Source organism: Myotis davidii, unplaced genomic scaffold (assembly GCF_000327345.1).
Source record: "Myotis davidii unplaced genomic scaffold, ASM32734v1 scaffold701, whole genome shotgun sequence".
Lineage (NCBI taxonomy): Eukaryota > Metazoa > Chordata > Mammalia > Chiroptera > Vespertilionidae > Myotis > Myotis davidii.
The window spans coordinates 78,019-97,236 of NW_006291552.1; the positions used below are offsets into that span (position 1 = coordinate 78,019).

The window sequence follows — 19,218 nt, forward strand, 5'->3', positions numbered from 1 at the left end:
CTGGCAGTGGCTGCAGCCGTGGGGTGATGGGGCTGGTGCCTTCCCCTGATCAGCCCGGTCGCCTCCCACAAAGGGAGGCCAGACTGCAGGCCTAAGCCGTCAGTAGGACATCCCCTGAGGGCTCCCAGTATGTGAGAGAGGGCAGGCTGGGCTGAGGGACCGCCCCCACCACCAGTGCACGAATTTTGTGCATTGGGCCCCTAGTATGTAAATAATCAGCTGTTCACTCTACTGGTCATTCACCTTACCTCTCTTGCATTATTTCCCATCTTCCAAAAAAAAAATTAAATCTTTGTTTATTACTAGGGGCCCAGTGCATGAATTCATGCACCTTGAAAGGAACTGTGGGCTGTGAGGCTGCTATGGGCACAGGGCGGGTCTCGGCCCATCTTACGAGACCCCACCTGGCCCCTCCTGCTATGGGGCCCCCCCCATCCTCTGTCTGCCCACAGCCGCGCTCCCGCCGCTGCCACTCCCAGCCTGACAGCACTGGCCCCACTCGCACCTGCTGATGGCATGGAGCAATTTGGGCTGGCGCCAGCGCCAGCAACAGGTGCAAGGGGGCCATCGCCGGCAGTGGGTGCGAGAGGCAGCTGTTGGCCTTGATCACCCCTCAGGAGCAGTGGGAGTTGGAGAAGCCCTGAGGGGCGATCGGGGCCGGCAGCTGCCGCTCACAGCTGCTGAGGGTGTCAAATGATCGGAGCCAGCACCAGGGGCTGGCAGCAGGTGTGAGCGGCGGGGCTGGTGCCTGCAGCAGGTGCAAGCATCTGGCGGGGGCAAAGAATTTTCAGTAACCACCAGAGGCTTGCCCCAATGACAGCAACCAGCGCCCCACCTTGGTCTAGTGCCCCTGCTCACCTCCACCATCCCGCCACAGCTGATGCCCACCATATTCTGCGTGCACCCCCTGGTGGTCAGCACACATCATAGCAACTGGTTGTTTGGTCGTTCAATTGTTCCCCTGTTTGGTCTATTTGCATATTAGGTTTTTATATATATAGATGTATCTTGATATCTTTCACCTATGGGCCCATATTTTTTAAAAATTTTATTCAGGAGTACTTGACATCTGGCATATTATTTTCAGGTGCACAATATAATGATTTGATATTTGTATATATTGTGAAATAATCACTACAGTAAGTCTAGTTAGGACGATTCCTTTAGTCTGGTTTTACTGAGATTTCTGGAGGGAGAAAAAATAAATATTGTGTTTTATTCACCATTTGTAATTGGAAGTCCAAGGTCTATATTGTTACATAAATTAATTAAAACAAATCTAGCTAAAGAGATTTTTTCCCCCCAAAATCTACAAGCTGGTCCCTAAATCAACATATTTCTGAATTGTAGTTTGTATGGAGTTTTGTCCTTGCTTGACTTCTACTCTCTCTTACCTACTAGAAGATTCAAGTTTAAACAAAATTTAATGCCAGTTAAAGTAGCCACTCCTTTAATAAAGAAAACATAAAAAGCAAAAAATTATCTTTTTAATTTTTAATTGTGGTAAACAACATGTGACAAGTTTACCTTCCTTGCCATTTTAAGTGTATAGTTCAGTGATATCAAGTACATTCACATTGTTGTGCAACCATCAGCACCATCCGTTTCCAAAACTGTTCATCTTTCAAAATTAAAATGCCATACCCCTAAACAACAAATCCCCATTCTCCCCACAACCTCCATTCTACTTTCTGTCTATGAATTTGACTCCTCTAGGGACCTCATAAAGTGGTATCACACACTACTTGTCTTTTTGTGACGGGCTTATTTCTCAGCATAATGTGTTCAAAGTTCATTCATGTTGTAGCATGTATTATGATTTCCTTTTGAAGGCTGAATAATATTCCATTGTATGTTTATACCACATTTTGTTTATCTCTTCATCCACTGATGGACATTTAGGCTGCTTGGCTACTGTGAACAATGCTCTTATGAATCTGGATGTACAAATATCTCTTAAAGGCCCTGCTTTCATTTTTTTTATATATATATCCCCAAAAGTGGGATTGCTGGATGATATGGTAATTCCATTTCTAATTTTTTGAGGAAGTACCGTACCATTTTCTACAGCAGCTACATCATTTTACAATCCCACTAATAGTGCACAAGGGTTCTACTTCATCTTTTCAACTTACTGAATGCTCCTTTTCAATAAAACTTCAAAAATAAATATTAAAAAATCATCTATTTCCTACCCGACACTAATCATTAACATTTTCTTTTCTTTAATTTTAAGTAAAAATTTAATTTTGCTGAAGGATGGGAGGACTATTTTGAGTTCTAATGCTAGGATGACCTCTAGAGGTTGCACTGGTGTGCAACAGCCACTTAGCAACACGCTTTGAACTAGAAGGTTCTTCACTGTAAACAGTGTAGGGGGTTTGAGACAGCATGGAGGGACCTGGAGAGTATTATGCTAAGTGAAATAAGCCAGTCAGAGTACTGGGGCGCGGGACAGGGGTGGGCTAGAAGGGGCCAATGGGTTAAAGGGGGGCATATGTAATACTTTTAACAATAAAGATTTTAAAAAAATGTTAATTGAACAATAACAACAACAAAAAACAGTGTAAGGCTGAACACTGTGACATACATGAGGCCATTGAAAGCTGGTAGGGAGTCATATCATTTTTCTAGGTTTTTATCTACATCTTCTGTAAACCTTGAGGCAGAAGTTCTTTCAGAATACTCCATAAAAAATATTGCAACTAGTCTAACTGGGACAAAACATTGCCAAATGGCTGGGTTTGATTGTGGCATATAGCTTTGTGAAACTTGAAGGGAACCTGAGTAGTTTGTTTTGAGTGTGTCTGAAAGCTCTTCCCAGCCTTTAATCTGCCTTCCCCTCAGGACCTGGTGTGCAGCCGTCCAGTGGGTTAAAGTACGCCACATCTGTCCCCTCTGCCTGTTTCCACCTCAGAGGGAAAAGGGCCTCGAGGTCCAATCACTTAGGTAGATTCTTCATATGAGTCTAATTTTTGGGAGGCCATTGGTTGTGGCTGTTGCAGTGCTGGCTTTCTGTCCCCACATGGCCTCCTCCTTCTCTGCTGCAAAGGGATGTCCCAAGAAAGGCCTAAAAACAGTAGGTCATCAAAGGAACAAGAGACTCCTTTGTCCTGGCATTGATTTGATCTCATGTGACTCAGGACATTTGGAAGAAAGTCCAAAAGTTTGCTTTGGCCTGTTGAAGCTTAAAGAAGTTGCCTTTGAGCACATGAGCTACTCAGGGCAAAATGGTTAATGATTATGTTATTGGGCTTTGGCATTAAAAACCTTATTGAGTTCAGCAGAAAAGTTTTGTGAGGTTGGAGGCCAAAGGAACTTTAATGTTTTTTTATTATTTATTTTTAAAACTTTTACATTTAACAAATGACCAGAAGCAAATATGTCAGGATTGGTTGTTGTTAAATCTTGATTGTAGAAATAGGGGGATGTTTATTATTCCTTCTCTAATTTTTTAATTTCTCAAAATAAGTTTTGAAAAGAAAATAGTCCTAGAAAAGAAACAGGATACTCCGTTAAATTTATTTCCTGTTTCTCTGTGATAGCAAATACTTATCAATTTAATTGAAGTGATTTTTTTTTGTGTGTGTGGATGTTTGGTGGCCACAAACAGTCTGGCTACTTGTATTCTGGTTATATTTATGGGCAACATAGTTAACTTATACCAATGCCATTGATTCCCAGGCTTAGCCATTGCTTCAGGTCTAATTTACATAAATCATATAGTTCAAAACTGAGCAGTTTAGACGTGTTGACATTTCCTTTAGCGCAAAGGTCCATTGACTCTCCAAGCAAAGTAGGTGCTAGGCGCTTTCAGGTTGTCAAGGATGAAAATACTCAGATTATATCTGTCGATGAGGATCAATTGTGAGACTGAGGGAGTAAGGAATACAGGAAGCCGTCACTGCCACAGAAGTGGGACATGGTTCAGGAACACCTGAGCCTCTGATTGCCATATAGCAGCTTTGGTAACTCACAGCAATTGTAGGGCAGGAAGGTTGTTTCATAGTAGGTCCTTGTCTCAGGACTTGCATTTCTAAGGTCTACCATTGTGACTCTACCACTGGCAATTCATCTGTTGCTCATCCTGCCCTTGACCAGTCTACTTTCTAGGTCTTCATTTCAAATTGTCCAAGGATGAACCGATTGGTTGACCACATGCCATTAGCACAGGATCCCACTGGGCTGCCCTCTGGAGCCAGACTGCAGGTTCACCTGTGCACAGCTGCCTTCGGTTCAGCTTCCCATCTTGGCCCAGTCCAGAAAGTCACAGTATTGGCTCACATGGGACACAGCCTGTTGGTAATGAAATCCTGAAAGGAGATGGCATGTTTGCTAGGTACACTGGGGCTCCCTGAAGGGAACACACGAGCCTGTAGTCTAAGTTCAAGCTCAGCAGGTTGGAACTCAGGTGTTAGCAGCATTCATGAGGGAGGAAATGCATACAAGCTCTTCTCTTTCTAGTCTCTTCAATACTGAGTACCTAGAATCTTCAGATTTTAAGGCAGTAAATTGTGCCAAATAGTACTATAAATAAATTCCACCAAACAGGATTTTCTTTTTTAAATGAGAGAGAGCCATCATAGTTTTGGAGGAAGAGTCAGGAAGAGGAAAAGGTTACTATTAATATGTTTAACAGAAAGAGTCTGAAGATGGTTTTCATCCCATCCTGCGGCCTGCAGCTTGATGACCATGGGCAAATCTGTAACTAACTTGGGCCTCAATTTCTGTGTTACCAAAGTGAACAAGTTAGACTAAATAAAAAAAGAAACATTACTTGTGTTTTAATGCATTTCATTGAAATATCTATAGCTGTTTTTAAGGCTAAGTTTATTGGATTCAGGTAATATATACACTGAGTGTTCAGATTATTATGACCACCTGACGTTTGTAGGCAAATTAGCTATAATTTCACGCTGAAGTTGCTAGAGGGCCAGACCATTATAAATAGGGAAACAGGTTGTTTACCATAACAGTAGAAGTGATTTTTTTTCTGAAGATATAGGTAAACAATGTGATTTAACAGCCTTCAATACTGCGGCGATTCTTCTTGGCATTGACTCCACGAAATGTTGAAAGGTGATGCGAGGAATCTGACACCATGCCTGATGAATAGCACTGTCCAGTTCTGTGAGATTTGATGGTTGTGGAACCAGCTGCCTGATGGTTCTTTTACCTTCGTCCCACAAATGCTCAATTAGATTGAGATCTGGTGATTGTGGGTACCACCTAAGCAAGGTAAAGTCTCCCTCATGTTCTTGAAACCACTCCTGCACAATACGAGCACCATGGCATGGAGCATTGTCCTGTTGGAAGAAGACATCTCCATTGGGATACGCCATCAATGGAGTTTGAACTTGAACAGCAACGATACTTAAGTATATTGTGCTATTCAGACATTGTTCCACATGAATTAAAGGGCCCAAATCATGCCAGGAAAACAAGCCCCAAACCATAACACTGCCCCCACCAGCTTGAAGGGTTGTGCTCATGCATGTGGTATGCATGCTTTCATGCTGTTTCTGCCAAATTCTCACTCTGCTACTTGCATGATGCAAGTGGAAACATGATTCATCAGACCACATGACATTTTCCCAGTGCTCTACTGTCCAATCCTTGTGTTCCCGTGCGAATTGGAGATGTTTTATCTTGGTAACTGTAGACAGCAAAGGTGTTCAAACAGGCCTTCGGCTTCCATATCCCATACGATGCAGTGTACGGCCAATTTGCCAACAGACGTCAGGTGGTCAAAATAATCTGGCCACTCATAATAATATATATCCCACATTCAAAGGCTGTTAAATCACGTTGTTTACCCATATCTTCAGAAAAAATCATTTCTACTGTCGTGGTAAACAACCTGTTTCCCTATTTATAGTGGTCTGGCCCTCTAGCAACTTCAGCGCGAAATTATAGCTAATTTGCCTACAAACGTCAGGTGGTCATAATAATCTGGACACTCAGTGTATATATTTCCAAATGGGCAAAACTAGGAAACAAAAGAGCAGGCATTAGCAGTAATAATCCTAATACCAGGAATGTTTTTGTTCCTCTAAATGTGAACAAGAACTGTAACGAAATCACTTAATAATTATATAAATTTATTTGTATAGTAGAGCTCGTATTCACATTGAATAACATTATCATTACAAAATTGAAGGCAGTGAATATTTTCCTTTTCTCATGAAATATAAAATATTCCAAGTATCTAGGAATATTATACTTTAAAGAAACAGTCTAGAGATTAGTTTCTGGCAATATGGCAAAGCAAATATCCTGAAAATCCTTTCAGCTTGAAATACTTAAAAATATGGAGTAGATGTATATAGTTCATAGTTTCTTTATAATGCGTAGCTGAACTGGTAAGAAAGTAACATAAATTCTGAGAGACCAGTCAGACGGCAGGAGTCCCAAGGGATGTGTGAAAACTACAACGGCTCTAAGAGTATTTTCCTATCTTGCTAATCTAGACCTTTGGTTCTAATAGCAAACCTTAGTCTGTAGATGGTGGGGGATCAAATTGAAGTTCTCAAATGAAGCTAGTATTCAAAGGGCTACATTGTTAGTGAAATGGAGAACTAGGAAGAATATAACTCACTTATACGTGGAGGCTCTGACTTTGACTCTGGGTGGAGAGGAGAAAGAGTTTCTCTGAGAGTTTATACATAAACTAGTGGCCTGGTGCATGGATTTGTGCACTGGTGAGGTCCCTCGGCCTGGACTACGGGGATTGGGCCGAAACTGGCTCTCTGACATCCCCTGAGGGATCCTGGATTGCGAGAGGGCTGTTCTTGGGTGATGCACTCTGGAATCAGGCTCCCTCCTCTCTGGTTCCAGGTGAGTCACCCGAGAACTGCAGCTGCCCAGTCACTGCAGCTCGGCGGCTCCTGTGTTGAACATCTGCCCTCTGGTGGTCAGTGCGTGTCATAGCTACCAGTTGGCCGGTCACTTGGGCTTTTATATATATAGATCAGCCCTCTTAGAGTTTTGAAATCCAAATTCATACTACCTGTGTCGTCTTAAAAACTCCATGCCAAGAATTCAGATTGGTCCCTTGGTTATTAGTGTCTCCAAGTGCTTGTTAGAAGCAAAATACATTCTGTCTCCAGAATAATGTACCTTTAACCCAAGACTAAAAGAATTTCCACAGATAGAGTTCAGTTCACAATCAAAAATCACAAAACACAGGAGAGACCAGGTATTATGAGCATAGTGAATTGACCTGAAGTCGGATTTGAAGATACTATTTAGCATGTAATTCAGGAGTTGAAGTGATGGAACATGTAAAGTAGTTCACTAGAGGTCTGAAAGAGTTAGAGAGACTAGGGAAAGGAGCAATTTATGAAGACATAATGATTGAGAGTTTATGTCAACTACAGACATGGATCCTCATTTTGGAAGAAACAAGTGTCCCAAGGAGCATAAATACAAAGGGTGTCTATCCCTAGATGAGTCATAGTGAAATTATAAAAACACCAAGGAACACAAGAAAAGTCTGAAAAGCAGCCAGAGAGAGAAAAGACAGACTGCCTATAAAGGAACTACAGATTGACAACAGCCAGTGGAATTCAGAACATGATAGAATAATATCTGCCAAGCACAGAGCCAGTCATCTTAAGCAGATTCTTTCTGTTCTGTAAGCATAATTTTAGATAGTAATTTTACAGGAAATTTATATATATTACATATTATATTTCTTTTATACTTAAAAAACAACAACAGATATGGTAGGCAGAATAATGGCTCCCCAGAGATGTCCAGGTCCTAATCCTGGAACCTGTGAATATGTCACCTTACATGAAAAGAGGCTTTGCAAATATAATAAAATTAAGAATATCAAAATAGGGAAATTATCTGGGTGGCCCAATGTGATCACAAAGATCCTTGTGGGAGAAAGAGGGTGGCAGGAGACTCAAAGAAGGAGGTCTGATGATAGATGTAGAGGTTGGAATGAAGGTAGAAGAGGGCCATGAAGCCAAGGAAAGCAAGTGGCTTCTAGGGTCTGGAAAAGGCAAGGAATAGATGCACCTCCCAGAGGAACACAGCCCCACCAACACTTTGATATTAGTCTACCTGAGATTTCTGACCTCCAAACTGTAAGATGGTAAGCGTGTTTTGTTGAAGCCACTGAGTTGTGGTAATTCGTTACAGGAGTGATGGGAAACAAATACAACAGCTTTATTGAGATATCATTTATCAACTTGTTTAAAGTGTACTATTAAACGTTTGTTTGTTTTAAAATAGATTTTTTATAGAGAGGGAGGGAGGGAGAGAGAGAGAGAGAGAAAGGAAGGAAAAGAAAAACATTGATGTGAGAGAGACACATGAATCGCATCCCAACCAGGAATCGAACCTGCCACCCAGGTATGTTCCCTGACCAGGAATTGAATCTGCAGCCTTCTGTTGTACCGGACAACTCTCCAACCAACTGAGCCACACCAACTAGGGCTTACATGGTTTTTAGTATATGTATAGTATAATTGTAAAAAATTTTGAAAGATGCATCAAAAAACGTGAAATTGAAAAGAAATGATAAAAAAAAAGATAAAAAAAGAGAAAGAAATGACCTTTGAATCATATGGTGCTCTCCTCACTGTGGTAATTTGAATAAAAAATGCAGCTGTGTTCTGGGAGGGTTGCTGGGTGATACTGATATGTGACCCCAGAAACCCTAGGACAGTGATGGTGAACCTATGACACGCATGTCAGAGGTGACACACGAATTCATTTTTTTGGTTGATTTTTCTTTGTTAAATGGCATTTAAATATATAAAATAAATATCAAAAATATACATCTTTGTTTTACTATGGTTGCAAATATCAAAAAATTTCGATATGTGACATGGCACCAGAGTTAAGTTAGGGTTTTTCAAAATGCTGACACGCTGAGCTCAAAAGGTTCGCCATCACTGCCCTAGGACTTGGAAACCCATGCTTTCCCTTTGTATCTCAGTAGGGTAACCTTTTCTTATGACTCTTTTTGCTGCATTTCCCTTGATGGTGTATAAAATATCTATTTGCTGGCACTTAAACCAGTTCTTTTTTGTTATTGTTGTTAATCCTCACTGAAGATATTTTGAGAGAGGAAGGGAGGGAGGGAAGGAGAGAGAGAGAGAGAGAGAGAGAGAGAGAGAGAGAGAGAGAGAGAGGCATTGATGTGTGAGACACATCGATCGACTGGTTGCCCACTGAATGTAACCTGACCAGGGGTGGGGAATGAACCCACAACCCAGGAATGTGCCCTTGATTGGAAATTGAACCTGAGACCCTTGGTGCTCGGGCCAACATTCTAATCACCGAGCAACACCGTCCAGGGTGGTTCTTTCTTGATTTTAGGTATCAAACTGATAAATCTTAAATTTTGAATCTGTCACTACGACACCGTACAATACTCTGTACAACTAATACCAGTATAAGCTGCTTGAATTGGCTCAATAGCCACAACTGAAAAATGACAGCACACATGTGCACAGAGAGCTGATCTGAAGTCAAGTCTGAAGACACTATTTTGCATGTAATTCAGGAGATGAAGTGATGTGTTCTTGGGCTGAAGGACTTTGACAGCTTTAAGGTAAAAAGCATGACATGAAATCATGTAAAAATTATTTGACTCACTGGCAGAAAAATCCCCAAGATTTTTTGGAAAGCTTGAATGGTGCTCCTTAAGCAACTGTGTGTGCGCGCTTGTGTCTGTGTCTGTGTATGCGCTCTACCTTGTTTATTTAACCCATTATGACTTTTCAGCAGGTCTGACTACATAATTTGTGAGGCCAAGTGCAAATGTGAGCCTTTGGTTCAATATTTATTAAGAGTTTTATGGTGCTGACAGCAGAGTATTATATCCAGCACAGGGCCCTTCTGAGCACAGTTCCTACACCAGGAAGCCAGATGGTCCTGATTAGAACATACTTTCTTTCAAACCTTCTCCCCGGGGACTGAGGGTAAGGATGAAGAACTCCTACTTTCCAGTTTCACCTCCCGTCAGCCTTGTTTCATCCTTTCTGAACAAAATTTTTAATTGTAAAATACTGGAAATGTACTATCATAGTAATTTTAAGTGTGCAGTACAGTGATATTAAATACATTCATATTATTGTGCATCTCCATAACTCTTTTCATCTTGCAAAACGGAAACTCTACCCATTAAACAATAATTCTCCCCCCGCAGCACTGGCAACTACCCTTCTACTTTGTGTCTCTATGGGACCTCAACTAAGTGGAATCATATAGTATTTGTCTTTTTGTGACTGGCTTATTTCATTTAACATAATATCGTAGAGGTTCATCCATGTTGTGGCATGTGACAGGATTTCCTTCCTTTTGAAAGTTCAATAATGTTCCATTGTATGGATGAACCACACTTCGTTTATTTATTCATCTGTCTATGGATATTTGGGTTGTTTCTATCTTTTTAAAATTAATTTTTAGATAGAGAGGAAAGGGTGGGGGTAGGGAGAGGGGGGGCGAGAGAGAGAGAGAGAGAGAGAGAAAGAAAGAAGAAGAGGGACATTGATTTGTTGTTCCACTTATTTATACATTCACTGGTTGCGTCTTTTATGTGTCCTGACCAGGAATCGAACCCATAACCTTGGCATATGGGGACAATGCTCTAAGCAACTGAGCTACCCGTCCAGGGCCTTGTTTCTAACTTTTTACTATTGCAAACAGTGCCTTTATGAACATGAGTGTACAAATATCTGTTGAGTCCCTGCTTTCAATTTTTTTGGTTATGTCCCAAGAAATGGAATGTTGGATCATGTGCTAGCTGTATTTTTAACTTTTTGAATAACCACCCAACTGCTTGCCACATGTTTTACATTCCTACCAATAGTGCACCTGGTTCCAATTTGTCCACATCCTCACTAACGCTTGTTTTATTTTATCTTCTTTTGTTAGTAGCCATACTAATGGGTGTGAAGTGACCTATCCTTGTGGTTTTGATTGGTATTTCCCTACTGATGAGGGATGTTGACCTTTTTGTTTTAAAATTTGTTTTTGAATACTCACAGTGAATACCCTTTCCTTTTTTTAAGGAAAGACATGAAGTTGCTGGAGCAGTCAAGTTCTCTGAAAGGTTCACTGAGCGCAGAACAGCAGCTGTTCCTCATCACTGGTTGCTCAAATATTCAAGAAGCAGTAGAGGGCGCCATACACATTCAGGTGAGTTAAGGGCCTGTGCTCAATTCCATAAGGGCTTCCTACCTCCTTGCAAGAACAGGGGAGGATACAAGGCAGTTACAAGTATGGATCTCTTGTCCTGGTGGGATGGCTCAGCTGGTTGAAGTGTCATCCCGTACACCAAAAGGTTATGGGTTAGATTCCCAGTCAGGGCACATACCTAAGTTGCCAGTTTGATTCCTGGGAGCCAGCTGATGGATTGTTTTTCTATCTCTGCATTTTTCTCTTTATCAAATCAATTAAAAAACCATATCCTCGTGTGAGGATTAAAAAAAAGTGTGGACCTCTTGTAACATGAAGGTCAGAATTATGATGATATTTTTGTTGTTGTTAATCTTCATCCAAGGATACTTTTTCCATTGAGTTTTTAGAGAAAGTGGAAGGGCGGGAGGGAGGGAGGAAGGGAGGGAGGAGAGAGAGAGAGAGAGGTATTGTTGCCTCCCACACATACCCTGACTGGGGCTGTGGATTGAACCTGCAACCCAGGTATAAGTCCTTGACTGGGAATCGAACCCATGACCCTTGGGTGCGCAGACTGATGCTCTAACCATCCTCCCATACTGGCCAGGGCAAAATTATGATTTTTGTGATAGGAAATGTTATCATCAAAACATCTATGGGCTTTAAACTACTGGGATGATGATCTTTCAGAGGTGTTAGGATTTTGAGCAAAAATAGATTTCCTGGACAGTTTTATCTTTCTATTGAATGAGAGATTATATTCCATTTTTTAAATAATTTTTTTCAATTATAGTTTACATTCAGTATTATATTGTATTAGTTTTAGGTATATAACATAGCTGAGAATTTGGGAACAAATCCAGCAGTTTGAGCACACGTGTTTTATGGTCAGCTGCTGCCTTGAGATTCAGGTCAAATATACGAAATCTTAGAATCTCGACTTTGTGGCTCTAAAATTTCTCTGGTTCATTTAACAAATGTGTATCAGTCAGAACATAAGCAGGGGCCTATTTTTTAATTCTTTACTTTTTTCTATTATTTTCATCTCTATTTTATGTGGTGAAAGTTGTGTAGCATTGAGGAGGGATCAGATAGATGCTTCTTTAATTAGCCTTCACATGCCACCTGTTTCACCCTTACTGAGGTGGTGGCAGGCCTGTACAAGGATTTGCTTCTAGAGAGAGCATGGAAGCTTTCTAGCATGGTCAGCACAGAAGGCTCTTCACACATGCTTAAGGAAGTGTGTGCTTTTTATGCTGATGTTGCTGGAGGAGGAGACACAATTTATGTCCAACAATCCTCCCCAAACACAGACATGTGGGAGCCGCCTGCATGGAGGCGGTGGTTGAGAACACAGACTTTAAGTCAGGCAACTTTATACTGAACAGCTGTGTGACTTTGGCAAGTTTCTTAATGAGCCCACTTCCTCACCTGTGAAATGGGCATCATACCCCATGCGCTGAGTGATTGTGAAGGAACCACAATGTCTAAGGGGACCCCAATGTAAGGCAAGGCTCCGTTTTTCCAATGAGAAGATTAAAACAATCCTTTTTGGGGTCCATTTGATATGTAATATTTACATGGTGGAAATAAATATTATAATTACCCATATATGTGATGTGAAATATGAACATGTGAACATGTTTTCCAGAGCACATCTTTGCTTTCCTCTGAGATGCTTTAAAAAATCCATTTATGATGATGGCACTGGAAGTTTTATTTTCACTCAACTACGAATTTTCAGACCTATAGGTGTTTTTTTCTCCCTGCAGTAGTATGATTGAGATTTGTGATCCCACCACATAACAACTTGCTGTGTTCCTTTTTTTAAAAAAGTGATCTTTATAAAGCTTACTTACAAATTTTGCAGCCCAATAAATAGTAAAGTCATGTCCCAGGAATCATTAATACGCTGATGTTAAATTTCTTTGTTTTCTGGTCCAATTTTAAAAACTAGATTCTGTCAGATGGTTTCTACACTACCATGTTGAATTAGTTTAGGTTAATGCTTCTTCCCCAAACAGTATATTATTTTTCAAAAAATGGAGAACCTCCACAATATAACTTTAAAATGACTTGAATATAAAGCTGGTACTTTTATGGAAAAGTTTTGGGGAAATATTCCAACTTATGCATGTAAAGTGCTTAGCACAGTACTTGGCACATAGTAAATGCTTAATAAATTTATAAAATAAACTATCTTATAATGTAGCCATTTGTATACAATTTTGGCAATAAACAAATGATATGGGATAATGTATGTTGCTCTGTGTGTAGTAGGTACTGAAAACTGCTCTTCAAGGCCAGTCTGTGCTGTATGGATTAAATGGATGTATTTACATGGCATTTACTTGTTGAGCAGCATCTATTGTGCACAATTCTTGAGTCAGGCAGTGTAGGGAGAGGATACTAGAGAAAGATGATGTAAGCTGTACTAGGTTTAATTCCTGTAAGAGATTGTGTTCTTCATAAATTGTTTAACATTTTTTTTGAAATTATATTTTTAACTTTGTGAAAGAACAAAAGAAATGGTTTGTACTTCTAGTTCCACAAAGAATAATGGGTAGGAAGCAGTTTGGACCATGAGGTTTGGGAAGGATTAATGAAGGTGGGGTTGGAGCCCACCTTGGCCTTTGACAGTGGATTTTTGGGGTTGAGGCCAGGACAGAGGTGGGGACAGTGTCTCAGAGAGAGGTGAGGAGAGGACTTGAGGTACCTGTGGGTGTGGTCCAGTACGTGAGTAGAATGGCAGCTGAAAAGGTGAGGAAAGGCTAGAGGTTAAGTATAGCTAGCCTGCTGGGGAATATGAAGTGCCAACCTGAAGAGTTACTTAGATGTTATAAGTTAATATATGTAAATTGCTTGCCATATAACAGCAGTATTCAAGTGTTCTCTTCAAGAAATGAGGAGTTATTTTTTAAATTTTAATTTTAAATTAAATCTTTATTGTTGAAACTATTACATATGTCCCCTATTTCACCCCATTGGCCCATTCTAACCTGCCCCTATTCTGTATGTCTGCTTTGAGAAGTGTCTATGTAGGTCCTTTGCCCTTTTTTTAACTGGATTGTTTGTCTTCCTTTTTCTAAGTTGTATGAGTTCTGTATGTATTTTGGAAATGAACACCGTATTGCATGTATCTTTGGCAACTATGTTCTCCCATACAGTGGGCTTTCTTGTCATTTTGCTGATGATTTCTTTTGCTGTGCAGGAGCTTTTTATTTTTACGTAGTCCCCTTTGTTTATTTTCTCCTTAGTTTCCTTTGCCCTAGGAGATGTATCTGTAGCATTTCTTTTAGGATTATTATGGTTTCATGACTTACATTTAGGTCTTAATCCATTTTGAGTTTATTTTTGTGTATGGTGTAAGTTGGTGAGCTAGTTTCATTTTTGAAAATGTATCTGTCCAATTTTCCTAATACTATTTATTGAAGAGACTATCTTGACTTCATTGTATGCTCTTGCCTCCTTTATCAAATAATTGAGCATAATGGCTTGGGTCGATTTCTGGGTCCTCTGTTCTGTTCCATTCATCTATATGCCTTTCTTGCACCAGTACCAGACTGTTTTGATTACAGTGGCTTTCTGGTATAACTTGAACTCTGGTATTGTGATTCCTCCAACTTTATTCTTCTTTCTTAAGAGTGCTTTGGCTATTTGGGGCCTTTGTTGGTTCCATATAAATTTTTGGAGAATTGTTCTAGGTCTGTGAAATATGGCATCGGTATTTTAATAGGGATTGCATTGAATCTATAGATTGCTTTGGGTAGTATGATGTTGATTTTACCAATCCATGAACACAGTATATTCTTCTGCTTGATTATATCTTCCTCTATCTCTTTCTTTGATGTCCTGTAGTTTTTGGAGTACTAGTCTTTTACCTCCTTGGTTTATTCATAGGTATCTTAATTTTTTGTTGTAGTGGTAAATGAGATTGCTTAGTTTCTTTTTCTGAGAATTCATTATTGGTGTATAAAAAAGCCATTGATTTCTGGGTGTTAATTTTGTATCCTGCTACATTGCCAAATTCATTTATTAAATCTAGTAGTTTTTTGGTGGAATCTTTAGGGTTTTCTATGTACAATATCATGTCATCTGCGAATAATGACAGTTTTACTTCCTCCTTTCCAATTTGGATGCTTTTTATTTCTTCTTCTTGTCTGATCACTATGATAAGACATGGGAAAGCAGACATCCCAGTCTTGTTCCTGTTCTTAGATGAAATGGTTTTAGTTTTTGCCCATTGAGTATGATGTTGGTTGTAGGTTTGTCATATATGGTCCTTATTATGTTGAGATATCAGGGAAGGAGTTTAAAAGGAGAGTGAAAATAATCAGAATAAAAAATGGGTAAGGGGAAAAAAATTGAGATTTCATTTTTGTCTGATGCCTTGACTGACATTCTTGGGCATGTTTACACATTTCTTTATATGACATGCAACAAATTTGATTTTCCAAATTTTGCAACTAATGCATATTAATTTCACCTTGCTTACCAAACAAATAAGCAAATAAAATTCCCAAATCAAAGCCTGCTTAATGCTATAGCATGTGTTTGTTAAATTTTATTAGGTTTCTAACAATTCAGGAATGTTAAAAATACATTTTAACGAAAAATAAAGTTTAGGAAAATACTGATTAGGTCCACTATTCAAAAAATGTTTTAATAGTTTTGTGTGTTCGTACCTCTTTCCATTGCTTCTATTTATTTTCTGTCTTTCTCTAACATAGTTGACATTTTACTGTTTAAGCAGTATTTTGTATCAAGGTTTTTATTTAAAACTTAGAATATTTCTGCCCTAACCGGTTTGGCTCAGTGGATAGAGCACCAGCCTGCGGACTCAAGGGTCCCAGGTTCGATTCTGGTCAAGGGCATGTACCTTGGTGGCAAGCACATTCCCAGTAGGGGAGTGTGCAGGAGGCAGCTGATCGATGTTTCTCTCTCATCGATGTTTCTAACTCTCTATCCCTCTTCCTTCCTCTCTGTAAAAAAATCAATAAAATATATTTTAAAAAAATAAATAAAACTTAAAATATTTCTTATAGCATGATTTGCCCAAGTCTTTGTCAGATAGAAGAAGTATAATTTTTAGACAGAAAACAGTCGTTATGTGTATCATGTGATGTTTAACCTAAGAATGATATTAAAGCTGAAGGATCAAAAGGCCATGGTCACCTGTCTTGCATCTACTCACCAGGCCTTGTTAAGCTTCCTTATCTTAGTGTCCAGAGACTTCTTCGTAGCTGTACCTTCTTGTCAACTCTTGGAACTCCTTTTTACGATTTATAAATTAATCTAGGCTCTTTGGACATATTTTTTAAAGTCAAATAAAAGTATCATTACTTTAGGGAATTGTTCAAAAGCAGGAGGCAGAGCTTGCGAGTTAACAAGCGAATAAAACCACATTGTTGCCACTGTTCTCTAATGACAAACAACCCAGTTATAGATGTTGCTGTGTCCCCAAGGGTGAAAGTCCCAGAAATGTGAGTGTAAATCTCTATGGTGGATTTTTTTTCTACCCAAACCCCAGTGGGCAGGAGCATGGGTCAGAGTTTCCTAATTCTGTGCTGAACGGTGGGAGTGTGCAAGAATGAAACCTGAATTGCTAGAACTTAGTGCAATTTAGAGATCAAATCTTGCCTGGCAAGAAAAGCTACTATTCTGGAAAAATAACTTTATCCTGAAAAGCCTTTCTAAAGTATTGACTCTTAAAGAGCATTAAGGCTCATTAGCTATGGTACAAAGGTTTTATCTAATCTCTGGAATTTAAGACTTGAGACTGAGGTAGCCCATAGGAACCTTGGAATGAGTTATAGAATTGTGAAGTTTAACTGGAATTTCCTAACACAAAAGTCAAGACAATAGCTGAAATCTAGAAGTAAAAATTATATTATCCATGCAGATTATCAGAATTTGCGTTTGTTCTTTATCTTTAAAATTTTGAAAATGCTAGTCATTTTGATAAAGACTTTCAGACTCTGTTAGTAATTACAAGAAACAGTGTTTATTAATATTTATTTATTTATTATTATTTTTATTTCAGAGAGGAAGGGAGAGGGAGAGAGAGATCAAAACATCAATGATGAGAGAGAATTATTGATTGGCTGCCTTCTGCACACACCCCCATTGAGGATCCAGCCCACAACCTAGGCATATGCCCTGACTGGGAATTTTGAACCGTGACCTCCTGGCTCATGGGAATACTAATGTTTTTAGATTTTACGTTTTATTTATTTATTTATTTATTTATTTTTAATCCTCACCTGAGGATATTTCTCATTGATTTTTTTGTTTGTTTTAGAGAGCGTGGAAGGGAGAGGAAGAGACACAGAAAGAGAAACATTGGTGTGAGAGAGACACATTGGTTGCCTCCTGTGCAGGCCCCGATAGAGCCTGCAACCGAGGTATGTGCCCTTGACTGTAATCAAAGCTGTGATCCTTCAGTCCGCAGGCCAAGGCTCTACCCACTGAGCAACTGGCTAGGGCTAGACTTTACATTTTAGTCTTTATATTTCCTTAAAGGATGGGAGTTTTGTGGAATTTTGTTTTGGTTCACTAAGGCTCAGAGTAATCCTTTTGGTAGGATGTAGGTATGGGTGGGGGTGAGGGATGTAGTAGCAAAGGGCATGTGGGATGCCAGCCTTGAGAATATATAGGAGTGTGCATTGAAAATTGAATTTCAATTTTCCTGTTTTATGTGTTTAAAAAAAAATTCTAAAATCAAATTTGCTAAGGTATAATTTACATACAATAAAATTCACCAATTTTAATGTTTAGTTCTAAGTGTTTTGACAAATGCATACAATCCAGGCACCACCGTGATCACTTTCAAGCTTTATAACATTCCCATTATCCTCTGTGTGCCCTCAGTCCTCCTTGCAATTAATGTCCTCTCCTGCTTCCCCAGGCCCTGACTACTCCCATTCTGTTTTTGTCCCCATAGTTTTTCCTTTTTTGTAATGTTACATAATATGGAATTATGCCATATGCAGTTTTTGAGTTTGACTTCTTTCACAGAGTAAAATGAATTTTAGGTGCATATATGTTGTGGTTATCAGTAATTTGTTTCTTTTTTAATGAGGAGTATTCCACAGTTTGTCTTATCCATTCACCAGTTGAAGAACATTTGGGTTGTTCCCAATTTTTAGCAATTATGAATAAAGCTGGTGTAAACATTTGTGTTCACATTTTTATAAATGAACATTTATTTTTAGTTCTTTTGGGTAAATGCCTAGGAGTGGAATTGCTCAGCATATAATAAGCATATGTTTATCTTTGTAAGAAATTAGACCACATACCTCGGTTGCAGGCTCTATCGGGGCCTGCACAGGAGGCAACCAATGTGTCTCTCTCACACCAATGTTTCTCTTTCTGTGTCTCTTCCTCTCCCTTCCACTCTCTCTAAAACAAACAAAAAAATCAATCAATCAATGCGTACGACTGCTACCATTCCCATTGGCTAATCAGGGCAATATTGTTTTCCAAAGTGGCTCTAGCATTTGCATTCTCGTTTGCAATGTATGAGAGTGTCAGTTGTTGTGCATACTGGTATTATTAGGGTGGTTTTTTCCCCTCATTCTCATATATACTTATCGGCAATTTATTGTGGCTTTCATTTGCATTTCAATAATGACATTGATATATTTTCCCCTTCATTTGCCATTCATATAATCTTCATTTGTGTAGTGTCAGTTTAAAACTTTTGCTTATTAAAAAAAATTGGGTGGTTGTGTTTCTTATTATTGAATTTTGAGTTTTCCTTATGTATATATTCTGGACAAAACCCATTTATCAGTTATGTGTTTTGTAAACATTTTCTCTCAATATTTTTGTTTTCTTCTAAGAATATGTCTATTTTGTCTAGGTTGTCCTTTTTATTGGAATAGAGTTGTTCATAGTATCCTATCTAATAAAAGAGAAACATGGTAATTAGCGTACGACTGCTACCGTTCCCATTGGTTAATCAGGGCAATATGCAAATTAACTGCCAGCCAAGATGGCGGCCGGCAGCCAGGCAGCTTGAAACTAACATGAGGCTTGCTTGCTTCAGTGACGGAGGACTCCAACGTTCCCCGCCTG

The 19,218-nt window shown here is 39.3% G+C and overlaps 1 protein-coding gene across 5 annotated transcripts in view; it reads left to right on the forward strand.

Annotated features, from left to right (window-relative positions):
* The window catches only part of CRYL1 (crystallin lambda 1), a 176,010-nt gene that overhangs the window by 55,262 nt on the left and 101,530 nt on the right, over window positions 1-19,218 (forward strand). For all 5 annotated transcript variants that reach the window (XM_006765057.2, XM_006765058.2, XM_006765056.2 and 2 more), the window contains exon 3: window positions 11,034-11,160. In XM_006765057.2, the coding sequence (XP_006765120.1) occupies window positions 11,034-11,160 (127 nt within the window). The remainder of the gene's footprint in view (window positions 1-11,033; window positions 11,161-19,218) is intronic.